The sequence below is a fragment of the Chiloscyllium plagiosum genome, chromosome 6, assembly GCF_004010195.1.
Source record: "Chiloscyllium plagiosum isolate BGI_BamShark_2017 chromosome 6, ASM401019v2, whole genome shotgun sequence".
Lineage (NCBI taxonomy): Eukaryota > Metazoa > Chordata > Chondrichthyes > Orectolobiformes > Hemiscylliidae > Chiloscyllium > Chiloscyllium plagiosum.
The window spans coordinates 65,442,295-65,456,495 of record NC_057715.1 but is presented as its reverse complement, the minus strand read 5'-3'; the positions used below and the strand labels follow the sequence as shown (position 1 = coordinate 65,456,495).

General features: G+C 41.0%; 1 protein-coding gene across 1 annotated transcript in view; it reads right to left on the bottom strand.

The window, feature by feature from the left end:
- Positions 1-14,201, bottom strand: part of slc9a2 (solute carrier family 9 member 2) — a 93,547-nt gene that overhangs the window by 47,698 nt on the left and 31,648 nt on the right. Inside the window, exon 3 of the mRNA XM_043691732.1 lies at positions 13,074-13,324. Coding sequence (XP_043547667.1) covers positions 13,074-13,324 — 251 coding nt within the window. The remainder of the gene's footprint in view (positions 1-13,073; positions 13,325-14,201) is intronic.

The following is a 14,201-nucleotide window of genomic DNA, read 5'->3' as shown; positions in this document are numbered from 1 at the left end:
ATCGGGATAAAGGGATTTTGCCCGAAACGTCGATTTTCCTGCTCCTCGGATGCTGCCTGACCTGCTGTGCTTTTCCAGCACCACTCTAACCTTGACTCTGATCCACAGTCCTCACTTTCACCTCATTCCAATTACTGGCCTAGCGAAGTTTTTCTGTAGGCGTTTTCATAAGTACTGGTGACCTGTACAATACACAGTACTCCAAATGCGGTCTCATCTCACCTATTTCAACATGAGCAGCATTGCAATCACTTAAGGTTACTTTCTCACGATCACATGTTTGAGATATAAAACAGTGTGTTTGTGGAAACCACATCATTATCCAATGGTGGGAAGCTGACTGTTCAGAGCTTCCCTTTAAGACACAGATAATGAAGAGGAGAAAACCTGCTTTACTACACTAGCGTTTTCATATGCGTGCTGTACCCATTCACCTCAGCAGCAAAGATTCTTTAGTAACACGCCCTGTCAACCACTCTTCCTCCCTTTCTCCAATGTAAATTAAATTGTCAGTAAGCCAGGAGGTTCAGGAAACGGTTTGTGGTTTTTGTTTTTAAGCCTGATGTCAGAATCAAGCACAGGCTGAAATTCTGCAAGTTTCATTTCTGAGAAATTTAATAAAAGGCAGGGGGACCTTTTAGAATACAGTCCTTCAAGAAGGGTTTTTTCCTCCAAAACCGCAACTCAGTATCTAACAGGAAATCCAATTGACTTACAATTTGCATCACTATTGGCTAGTGGTCAATAATCAAAACCATAGATTTGTAACTAGGTGAGGAATCAGTAACGCGTAAAAGAGACCTAAGGGGCAACTTTTTCACGCAGAGGATGGTACGTGTATGGAATGAGTTGCCAGTGGGTGTAGTGGAGGCTGGTACAATTGCAACATTTAAGAGGCATTTGGATGGGTATATGAATAGGAAGAATTTGGAGGGATATGGGCCTGGTGCTGGCAGGTGGGACTAGATTGGGTTGGGATATCGGGTCGGCGTGGGCGGGTTGGACCGAAGGGTCTGTTTCCATGCTGTACATCTCTGACTCTACGACAAGCGGGCGAGTTAACAAAATCAATTATTTGCTTATGTAGCACCAATATTTTAAATGAAAATTTTCCCATAAAGTAATGTATATACAATATCAATGGACGAACATTTTAATTGAAAAAAATAATATTCATCTTAAATAGTGGTTTAATACAGGCAAAATGGAAGGCAACAAAATGGGCAAATACTTGAGTATTAAAGGGTCTCTCCTATATACAAGAGAAGTTCTAGAAGTGCTTCACAGACAAGCAGATAAAACAGAGGGAATTCAAATTGGTTCCAAAAGATTGTTCCTTTTATTTTATAAACACGACAAACAAAGGTGGAGATCAAGGTCCATAAACAGCAAAACCAAAGCAATTAAAAGTCTCTGCCAAAAAGTTATGTAATAGGGGAAACTATAAGAGGCCAACTCAGAAACAAAGTCTTCTTGACGACAGTTTCAAACTGCATTCAATTTTCAGCCCCCAATTGGGGAGGGCCTTAAAAAAGGACCTTTGAAGGTTTTGGGGAGCAGAGAAATCAACATGGATCAGGTGTGTGTGGTAGGCAGAGAGGATTTTAAAATAGCATTTTCATGTTACATTACCGTCTATAGAAGATGGGAAACCCAAAAAGGGGATCACTTGTACACATTACCTTCAGTTTGTACACAGTAAAAGAGCATCGAATACCGAAGCAAAGGAGGTTATATTAAGCCAGTATCAAACATTATTTTTAGCTTCAAATGGAATATTGCACTCAGTTGTATGCACCAATCTTCAAAGAAAAATATCAAGACTTTTCATTGCAGGTAAGATTAGAGTACAGCACCAGGGATGAGAAATCTCAGTTACATAGAGGAGAGGAGAAGTGGGTCGGTGTTCCTTGGAGAAAAGGCACCAAATGGCTCAGGGAGATTCAGAAATATTCAAAACCATGAAGGTTCTGAACAGAGGACATGACAATGGAAGGATGTGAGGAGAGGTTGCCGAAACCCAGATTGTTTTCACTGGTAAACGGAGGCTGAGGGGTGACCTGATAGAGATCAGATATACATACAGTAGATGGTCAGAGGCTTTTTTCCCCCATGAGGATGGAAAGGTCAACTACAAGAGGGCACAGATTCAAGGTGAGGGGGGCAGGTTTGGGGAGAAATGTGTGGAAAATCTTTCATAGAGAAGATTGGGGGTATATGGAATGCATTGCCAATGGAGGTGGGGGAGCAGGTACGTTAGCAACGTTTAAGGTCTATCTTGATAGACACATTCACTGGAGGTGAACAGTGGGAGAGAAATCACGTATGGGCTATAAGAAGCAGGTCTAATTTAAGAAATAAGAATTGGTGTAAGTATGATGAGCAAAAGAGTCTGTTCCTGTTTATTGTGCTTTGTTCTTTGTAAGTTGGAGGGGATTCTGACAGACAGGATTTACATGCATTTGGAAAGGCGAGGACTGATGAGGAATAGTCAACATGGCATTGGGTGTGGGAAATCATGTCCCATTAATTTGATTTAGTTTTTTTGAAGAGGTGACAAAGAAGACTGATGAAGGCAGAGTGGTAGACATTATCTACATGGACATTAGCTAAGCATTCAACAAAGTTCCACATGGTAGAATGATAGTGGTTTTGAGTTAGGAGACAGGGAGGTGGTAGTAGAGGGTTGTTTTTGAACTGGAGATCTCTGACTAGTGGTGTGTCCCAAGATTCGGTGCTGGATCCACTGCCTTTCATCAGTTATATAAATGATTTGGATATGAATATAGAAGTTTTGGACACTGAAGAAGATTATCTCACAAGTACAATGGGGCCTTGATCAGATAGGCCAATGGGCTGAGGAGAGGCAGATGGGAGTTGAATTTAGATAAATATGGAGGTGTTGCATGTTGGTGAGGCAAATCAGGGCTGCACGATAATATAGTTAATGGTATGGCCGTGGGGAGTGTTGCCAAACAAAGAGACCTAGGAGTGCAGGTGCATAGCTCTTTGAAAATGGAGTCGCAGATAGACAGGACGTGAAGGCGGCATTTGCCATGCTTGCCTTCATTGGTTGGAGCACTGAGTATCAGAGTTAGGACTTCATGCGGCAGTTATACAATACATTGGGGAGGCCACTTTTCGAATACTACGTACAATTCTGGTCACCTTTCTCCAGGAAGGATGTTGTTAAACTTGAGAGGGTGCAGAAACTATTTACAAGGATGTAGCCAGGACTGGAGGGTTTGAGCTGTAGGGAAAAGGTAATTAGGTTGAGGCTTTTTTTAAAACCTGCAGCGTCAGAAGCTGAGGAATGACTTTATAGAAGTTTATAAAATAATGAGTGGCACGGATAGGGTGAATAGCCAAGGTTTTTTCCTAAGGTGGGAGAGTCTAAAACTAGAGGGTGTAAGTTTAAGGTGAGTGGGGAAAGATTTAAAAAGGACCGGAGGAGAAACTTTTTCACCCAGAGATGGTGTATACACGCAATGAGCTACCAGAAGAATTGGTGGGAACAGATATAATTACAACATGTAAAAGGCTTCTGGATGGATACATGAATATAAAGGGTTGAAGAGTGATATAGGCCAAATGTTGGCAAACAGGACTAGGTCAGATTGAGATGTCTGGTTAGCATGGGCAAGTTAGATTAAAGGGTTTGTTTCCATGCTGTATGACTGTATAACACAGGTTAACGTAACAGCAAAAGCAGCAACGCGACAGGAGGACAAGCTTTCCCAAAGAAGCAATGGTCAAGATCTGGAATACCTGAGAAAGTGGCAGGGGCAGGTTCAAGTCACGTCTTTAAATAGGGCTTTGGAATTTTATCTGATAAAAGTAGAATCTGGATTAAGATTACACAGGAGAATGACCCTCATTGATTGCTGGTTAGGAGATCCAACACAGCCACAATGGTCCAAGAGGTCTCCATTTGTCTGTAATCATTGTACAATTCTGTGCACTTGGTTTTCTTATGTCACATGGACCAAAACATTTAGCTCAATGTTAGATGTAATAGCCTGTTGGAATATTAAACACGATGAATGCAAATTGTTCTGTGGAAAGAAGTTGCTAGATTTCAGCTACTATAAGTACTGTAAACCTTCTGGCTGCTTTGATTGCAGCTTCCAGACCATTCTGGTGGAAGTTTGCAAGAGCAAACAGCATTGAACTTCTTGATTAGATCAGGTATTCTGTACAAAGATTGGAGGACTCTACATTCCAGTTGTGAAAGCAATCTAAAAAGAGCACCATGCAAAAAATCCAAAAGTTGCATTTTTTATGCATATTACATATGCACAGGATCAGACCAAATTTGTATGATACTCCCCCTGAAATTGCAAAGCATCACATTCGTGGACATCATTCACATGCTGCATTTAAACAGGCCATCTTCATAAAACTTGCATCTTAAAATAGTTCAAATGTTCCTGTCACCCCTAAATACTGCACGATTTAAGTAAATGGATGACTTCCTGGAGCCTTTAGCCACATCACTGAACTTGCTCAGCTTACTCCTTTTCTGGGCAATTCATTTTCAAGAACAGCTCACTGCAAACCGATTGAAAGAGGAAATAAAAAGTTAACAAACTGGGCTCTGCAAAGTGTGCAGATGCAGTGACAGGCTTCACAATTACAGTTACATTGGATTGGAAAGGAGGAGGCTGATCAAATGGCTAATGACAAAACTGAGAAAAAAACAAATGCAAGCATTAGATTTCAGAGTTAGGAAAAGTGCCAGTGAAGCAGAATTTGAAACTTGTTATGTTTTGTTGTTCTTCCTTCAAAGGAGAAGTGAGCCAATTTCATCACCTAGAGTATCTGGCAAAGTTGTGATGGATGAGGTAGATTGGCATTGGCTGCAAATGGGACAGCATGCCACTTACAGTTGAGTTTATTCAGGGTTTCTCTCCTAGAATCTTCTTTCTGCCCAAGATATTTGCTTGCTTTCACAGAAGGCTGCAATTTTTTTTTAATAAAATCTGATTGGGTCCAGTGCAGTGCAGCAATCCTGGGCAAACACCTCCCAGGACCCTCAGTTGACATCAAAAGTCCTTGCCTTTAGCGTATTCACACAGCACTTCCTGTGGTCACTATGACAGTGTATCCCAGACCAGACCAACAACAGCATCTGTGTTACTTCAAGTTCACATACTATTTGTTAAAGGCAAACTTATAAACAAACGTGTCACAACAAGGTCCCACAAATAGCAAGTGAGATAAATTACCATTTAAGAGAAACAAAGTGCTGGGGTAGGGTACCTGTTCTGGCAGCATTATTGGAGAGAGAATTGAAATGTTAACTGTTTCACCCCACAGATGCTGTCAGACTGAAGAGTTTCCAGCATTTTATGTTTTTAATTCCAGATTTCATAGAACATAGAAAAATACAGCGCAGCACAGGCCCTTTGGCCCTCGATGTTGCGCCGATCCAAGCCCACCTAACCTACACTAGCCCACTATCCTCCAGTATCTTCAGTATCTTCTGTATTTTGCATGACAATGCCTACTTGCTCGGTTTTAAATGATATTGGTTTTATATCACGTATTGGTTAGTAGCAACAGGAGACTACTTAAGAGCCCCCCCCCTTGTCCTCACCTACCACCCCACCAGTCTCCGCATCCAATGCATCATCCTTAAACACTTCCGCCAATTCCAACTAGAGCCCACCACCAAGAACATCTTCCCCTCCCACTCCCACTCCTCGCCACCTTCCGCAAGGACCGTCCCCTTCGACAGTCCTTGGTTTGCGCCACTATTCCCAAGAACAACCCCCCCGCCCCTCGCCGATCCCCAAGGTACCTTCCCCTGCAACTGGAAAAGATGCAAAACCTGCCAGTACACCACCACCCTCAACTCCATCCAGGACCCCAAACAGTACTTCCAGGTGAGACAGAGGTTCACCTGCCTTTCCTCCAACCGAGTTTACTGCATCAGGTGCTCCTGATGTGGTCTTCTTTATATCGGGGAGACTGAACGTAAGCTCAGGGAACGTTTGCTGAGCATCGCAGCCGGGCCTAATCAGACCTCCCAGTCACTGCTCATTTCAATTCTTTTCCCATTCCCTTTCCAACATGACCATCCTTGGCCTCCTCCATTACCACCGGCCCTCCCCCCTCCCTTCCGTTCCACCTAGCCACCAATCGGATTCATTCCTCCCACTGACCAACCAGGTCGTACCCTCGACCTGTCTTCACCTAGCCCCACTTCACCACCCTGCCCTGCCTCCCCCTTTATCTGCAGCTCCCCCTACACCCACCTACACCCAACCCCCGGTCCTGAAGGGTTACACCCGAAACATCAACTTCTCCACCTCCTGATGCTGCTGGACTTGCTGTGTTCTTCCAGTCTCCTGCTGGTCGACTTTGAACAGGGAAATTATATTTTTGTGGCGCTTGAACAAGCAGACAGGTTTCAGCCCTGCCGGAATTCCAAAAGACAGTACAGATACTGGGGAAAAAAAAAAGAGAGGGGAAAAATCAAAGAAAGGGGCAAAAGAGAGAAAAAAAAAATGTAAATGGTAAGCTTTACAGAGAGTTAAACAATTGCTGAAAGAAGAAGGACCATGAAATGTGCAAGGCTCGGGTTCAATTCCAGCCTCGGTGACTGTCGTGTGGAGTTTGCATATTCTCCGTGTCTGCGTGGGTTTCCTCCGGGTGCTCTGGTTTCTTCCCACATTCCAAAGATGCGCAGGATAGGTGAATTGACTATGCTAAATTGTCCAGAGTGTTCAGGGAGGTGTATTAGACGGAGTAAATGCAGCGCAATAGGTTAGGGGAATGGGTCAGTTGTTGCGTCACATGGCCCTTGTCCACACTATAGGGGCTCTTCTTCTCTGAAAAATTAAGCCAACTTTTTTTTCCCCAAAATTAACTGTAACAGTTTTGGAATAAAAGAAATGTGCAGTTCCATTTCAGGCACAAGATCAAGAATGTAAACTGTCAAAAATCCAGGAAGAGTGCTTAAGCAAAATACACACAGACAAATGTAAAAATATTTTGCACTGTTTAATTCATAATATAATAATATTTCCAGATATCTTTCTGCAAAAGGAGACAGTTGCAATGCAGACAGTTTCTTTGATTTTTGATGATTTGATTGTATTGCTTTAAAACAGACATGATGGGACACTATTTAGAATAACTATAGATTGCTGCTTAGCAAGGATATTAACAGTAAGCATGGGTTAACTGAAAGAAAGACTGACCAATTAGAAACCTAAAATCAGAAAGCAGGGTCTCTTTTTAAAAACACCTGTAGAAACAGCTAACAAAATGAGTATTGATCATATAGAAAGTTTGTGGGGAGTTAATAATGGGAACAAAAAGAGAATCACACAGGTATTTTGCATCAGTTGTAACTATAGATGACACAAGTAACATCCCAGAAATAGCTATAAGTCCAGAAGTTGAAGGAAAAAAGGAACATTAAAAACACTACAAAATCAGAGATATGGCACTGAGCTAATTATTGGTGCTGGATGCTAACAAGTTCCCCCAGGCCATGATGGACATCCTCCTGAGCTCGAGAAAGAAATAGCAAGTAAGATAATGTGTTGGTTTTAATTTTCCAAAACTCCTTAGATTTAGGGAAGGTTCCATTAGCACAGAAATAACAAGTGTATTTTCTTTACCTAATAAAGTCATCACAGTCTAACCAAACCATAGAGCTGCTCTCCCATGAGAGAGAGTCATGAGATACAGTCATAGAGTCATAGAGATGTATAGCAAGGAAACAGACCCTTCAATCCAACTTGTCCATGTGACCAGATATCCTAACCTAATCTAGTCCCATTTGCCAGCACTTGGCCCATATTCCTCTAAACCCTTCCATTCATATACCTATCCAGATGCTTTTTAAATGTTGCAACTGTACCAGCCTCCACCACTTCCTCTGGCAGCTCATTCCATACACACACCACCTTGTGTGAAAAAATGTTGCCCCTTAGGTCCCTTTTAAAATGCTTCCCCTCTCACACTAAACTTATGCTCTGACTGGTGCTGCTTTAAACTGAGGGTAACCATGCCTCAGATGAGGGGAGAGGTTGAGGAGGAGAGTTCTTTGTGGTCACCTTAGCCATTTCAGGAATTGAACCCACACTTTTGGCATCACTCTGCATCACAAAACAACCATTCAGCCAACTGAGCTAACTGATCCCCAAGGGACACAGACAACAGGAAACTACAGTCCTGTAAGTATGAGTGCCATAGGGAAAAATGTTAGAAACTACTATATAAAACATTACAGCAAACGTTTAAAGAAGGCATTTGAGATAAATCCAAAAGAATCAACAGTTTTGTAAGAGGGAAATCATGTTCACCCAACATATTGGGAGCTCTTTGAGATGGTAATATGCTGTGGATAAATGGATGTACTATACTTCAATTTCCAGAGGCAATTTTATGCCAGAGTGCATGAAGAAATCCCCAAACAGCATGGTATTCTCTTCTATATTTTCAGGTTTAAATTCGGATTTTTTTAAAAAGGACAACCTTGCCGGACTCAAAGTGACAGATATTGAATCACATGACGGTTTCTGTAGAAACAACCTGATCATCCCTTCAATGTATAGGCATTCCAACTGAAGCAGACATAACAGACTTTGAGTTGTGTGTGTTGCTGGAAAAGCACAGCAGGTCAGGCAGCATTCGAGGAGCGGGGAAATCGACGTTTCAGGCCGGAGTCCTTCATCAGAAATTTGTGATGAAGGGCTCCTGCCCGAAACGTCGATTCTCTTGCTCCTTGAATGCTGCCTGACCTGCTGTGCTTTTCCAGCAACACACTCTTGACTCTGATCTCCAGTATCTGCAGACCTCCATAACAAACTTGGAGACCATCTGTCTACTCCCACCCAGATCTTGACAAGGAAAACCAAACGTCTATTATGCTAAAATGAGCACTAATGCTTTTACAGTTGTTATCTCATTACCTCAGAGCACAGTAATGGCAGAGATAAAACTATTTTGTTGGCTTCCAATTAGCAAGCTGTGCCTTCAGTACTGAAAATGCCTAACTTTATCACATGAGTGAAGTCAAATTTTGCTGATATTACTTCAAATGTACTGTTCTGGAATTTTATGTCGGTTGTTTTCTTAAAATTCATGAGAAGAGCAGTTCCCAGTCTATGCTCCATCTTTCTCTCTCTTCCCCCAAAAGGCTCCTTTCCAGAGAGAATCTTGGATTTTTCTTGTGAAACTTAAATTCCCTGAGCACAGGCAAGGTTGCTGTACCTATGAAATGTCCTCTAAGTAACTCCCAGTTCCCAGGAGAAGAACTGGGAATATATCAGTCAACCGGCAGATTCCCAATTGGACTGTGATTCACTGAACACAAGTCCTGTAAACCAACTTTTTTTAAAAATTGTTACTTTGAATTCTTGTGCATGAATGAAGTAGCAAAGCAATTCCACACACTGAGTGCTTTGTTAATAAACCTACTTTTTGTTTCTAATCTTCAAAGGATTTTGTTTGGGCTTACTTCAAAAGTTGGAATCCAAAAAAGAAAAAAAATAAAGATTTTGGGACTATCTTTATGGCTACCTCAGTAAGGGATGGGAGTTAAAAGGAAAATAAATAATTTGAACTATACCTCACAGTCTCAGGTCTATGGCACGATCAACAATAATAATTTAAATTTATCCGATCACTCTTTGGTACACGACAGTGCCACATCAAAGGTAATTGCAGAGAATAGAAGCTCATGGTGTAGAATGTAACGTACTGAAATGAGTCGAAGACTGCCTACTATTTCCTGTAATCAAGCCGTAAACAGGTAATTTTTCTGGTTGGCAAGCGAAGTTGGAACTGGACTGCAGGGGCTCAAGAAGGTAGCTCAACCCCAACCTGCTCAGGGGCAACTAGGGATGGGCCCAGCTAGTGATTCCAAGATCCCACGCGTGAATAATATAAAATGGTAACAAGTCATATCTCACAGGAATCAATGTTGCAACCCCAAATTTTTACAAAGTATACAAAATGCTCAGATGAAGAGACTGAAGGAATTATGCCAAATTTCCTGCTTACATGAAGACATGTAGGATCATTATTATGAAAAAAAGAATATAAAGGGAGTTACAAAGGGATACGGATAGGTTAAGTGAATGGGCAAAGATCTGGAAAATGGAGTATAATGTGGGCAAATGTGAAATTGTCCATTTCGGGAGGAGTGAAAAACAAAAAAAAGACAGCGCTGAGGTGCAGAGGGAACGGACTATCTCAGGGCGTGAACCACAAAAATTTAGCATGCAGGTACAGCAGATAATTAGGAAAGCAAATAGAATTTTTTATGCTATACAGAGCACTTCTGGATTCTGCAAAGAATTGCTATTTAATGAAGGATGCAAACGCATTGGATACTGTTCAGAGAAGGCATATGGGCCTAATATCTCAAAGGGTGGATTGTCTTATGAGGAAGGGTTGATTAAGCTTGACTTGTATACACCAGTGTTTAGATGATTAAGGTGCAACTGGAAACATGGATGCAGAGGTGGGGTCTTGACAGAGTGGAGATGGAAAGAATGTTTCCTCTTTTTGGAGGACCTAGAACTATGGGTCACTGTATAAAAATAAGTAGACAGAGAAGAAGAACACTAAGGGTTGTGAGTCATGGGAATTCTCAATGAAGAGGCTGTGGAAGCAGAGTCTCTGAATATTTTTAAGGCAGAGGTGGATTGATTTTTGATAAGCAAGGGCCTGTAAGGCTATCAGGGGTAGAAGGAGAATGTGGATAAAATCAGATCAACTGTGATCTTATTGAACACCAGAGTATACGCAAGGGATCGGGTAATCTACTCCTGCTCCTAGTCTGTATATTCATATTACAATATATAAAAAGGTATGGGTAAATTCAGAAGCACAGATAGTGTAACACGCTAGTTGTATTTAAGACTGCACCTTTAAACCGTACTATTTAATAATTACATTTTTTGCACTTCTTCCAAAGACAATAAAAACTATAACTTAATCGAACAAAAAGATCTTTCCTAGGTAGGTAGCCTCAACATTAGGCAGCGATAGTAATAAAAGGTCAGCTCTACCATTGACACTCACATTCCAAAACCTAACTGAAAATTCTTTTTGTAGTAAAGCCAGACACAAACATTCCTGATGAAGGGCTTTGTCCGAAATGTTGATTTTCCTGCTCCTCAGATGCTGCCTGACCTGCTGTGCTTTTCCAGCACCCCACTCTCGACACTGATCTCGAGCATCTGCAGTCCTCACTTCCTCCTCATAAAATTTTCTCCCCCAAGTTACATTTTGTTTCTACACCCACCCAACAGAAATGCTCTTTCCACAGAAATCTGCTTCTATGAAAAAGCATGATCAGACTACTTCAATTCCAAAGTTGTGACAGCATTGTTCACAAGGTGTTTTTCTGTAATATCTCTAAAGTTTTAAGAGATGGGGGAGAAACAAGTGTTTTACATCCTCCTGAGGATAGACACAGAGCTTGTAATACCAAACTGAGTGAGCAGACAAGTGTGTTCCCTAACAGTCCAAATGCATTCTCCTTTCCTACCATTTTGAAACTTGAAGTTCCCACCCCACACCACAATTCATACAATCAAAATGCTGCTCAAATTAAATTTTTAAACATCTACCATTAGAACGCATACTGTCTTCACAAAATGTATTCAAGAATTGTTTGCATGGCAGGATTAAATCAAAACTCTTCCCACCGTGTAAGTTAATGATCATATATATGTGAACAACTAAAACTACTTTCATCAAAATTGATTTAATGAAATCAATACTACTATCACCTGGCTACTGGGAATAGCAGGATCCAGTACCAACCAGTTTTTCTTCCAACACTGAAGAAAATCTAAGTGGTTTCTGGGCAGATTTTCTAAGGAATCATATTGTTTCATAACAGTATTCAACCTGTTAATGCCAGTACAGGTACATTAAAATTGTTTGAAGTTATTTAATTTTAATTTTAAAGCTTCTTCAAGGTACACACAGCATCAGGAATTATAAAGCTGCTATCCAACAGTCATTCTAATGCAGAGACATACTCTTCAAGGGTGAGCAGTGTGAAATTAGAGTCAAATAACCTGGAGAGCAAAACTCTTTACAGTACTGCAGCAGAGTTACTCAGTTCCACAGACAATTACACAGACACCTATAAAAATGTGACAGATGGGGAGTTAGGATGCATTTGGTCAGTTATGTTCTCCCAACGGGTGGTTGTCCAAAACTCTGCTGGTGGCTTCAATTACTGTTGAAAGTCCTATTCATACATCAACTTTGTATCAAATCCCTTTCCAGCAATGAACAGATTTTGAAATTCCCACCTTTGTTTTCAAAACCCTCAAATAGCTTACCCCAAATGTTCCGACCCTACAACCTTCAGAGGTACATGCATTCATGTTAATCTGGCCTCCTGAGCGCTTCAAATATTAATAGTTCTACTACTGGTGACCATGCCTTCAGTTGCATTGGTGTCAAAGTTGGGAATTTTCTCCATATGCTTCATCATCTCACCTTCCCCATTTATGATTTACAAAGCATTTGGTTGTCTGACTTAATATGTGGTTCACTGTCTTTTTTTGTTTGATATTGTTCCAATGAAGCTCTTTTAGACATTTTATTACGTTAATGGTGCCAGTTGTCAATGAATAGGTCAGTTCAACTGAACCAAAGGACATATCGCTACCGAACACCAGACGTGTCCTTGTGATGCAGGCCTGGCTCCAACAGAAACCTCTCTGTTGAGTGCACAAAGATCCCTTTAGTCATTTCCAGGAAATAAACAATCCCTCAAGTCAGAAGGAAAAAATTCCCTTCATATCTGGATTGCAAAAGTGACCGACATGTATAATATAGTAATCTTGCTGCAAGAGACCAGGAGGAAATAAAACAGAAAGAAAATGCTTCAGAACAACATTTTCATTATTTTATCAATTGAATGAGTGTACAGTTTTTTTAAACAAAGCAAAAACTTTGAAACTAGTACTTCCTTGCTACCAAAATAACATTGATCCATTGATCTGCTGGCCAAAGTTCATCAAGAGGACATTACTTGAAAACAAACTGATCCTTCATTCAGTAGAGAAACTGTGCATACTCACGCCATGATTCCAGACAATCGGAACATTTCTGCTGTCAGGTAGCAGAGGTAACTGTACAGGAAGACAAACAATGGCTCGATTATACGAACATTCTGAGTAAAGCGGGTGGTGAAAGCTGCAACAAATCCATAAATAATCCCAACTATTATGCCACCAATGCCCACCACGAAAAACTGGGCAATTCCAGCAAAGATATCAACTGTTAGAATATCACGCATCTGGCAGAAAGACTTGAATATGTGGTACAGAGCCTAAAGGGAGCAAAAGAAAAAGGATTATTAAATCAAACAGCTAAATGGAATAGCTGGATTGTTTCAAGGACAGGAAATTACCTTCCACATTCACAAACTCAAATTATGGTGAATTCCTACAACAGAGATACTGAAATACTGTCTCATGCCCATATAATCAGTCTTTTCTAGAAAAATAAATTTGCTGTTTGATTTCTGATATGATCCATTCCAAAGTACATTAAATTGAACTATTCAACATCACTTCAATCTTTTCCACCCCATCCTCCACAATTATGTTTCTTCAAATCACAGAACAATGCTATTCAGGAGGCAATTCAGTCCACTAAGTCAGACTTGAAAGAGTGGGTCCACTCTTTCAACCGCAACCTAGTTAATCCTACTCCCCTATTTGTTCCATTTACCATTTCAACATTTTCATTGAATCCCTACAGTGTGAAAACAGGCCATTATGCCCAACAAGTCCACACCAACCCTCTGAAGAGTATCCCACCCAGACCCATTCCCCTACCCTATTACTTTACATTACCCCTGACTAACATACCTAACTTACATATCTCCGAACACTATGGGCGATTTAGCATTACCAAGTCACCTAATCTGCACACCTTTGGACTGTGGGAAGAAACCGGAACACCCAGAGGAAACCCATAAAACCCATGCAGACACGGGGAGAATGTGCAAACTCCACACAGTCACCAGAGTCTGCAATCGAACCGGGTCCCTGTGAGGCAGCAGTGCTAACCACTGAGCCACCATGCAGCCCTGAAGAAATTCAATATTTATCCAACTCCCTAAGATTACTATTGAATATATATCCAAATATCCAAAATCTATATCCAAGTTAGGTAGCACATTCCAAACACAACTAGCCATT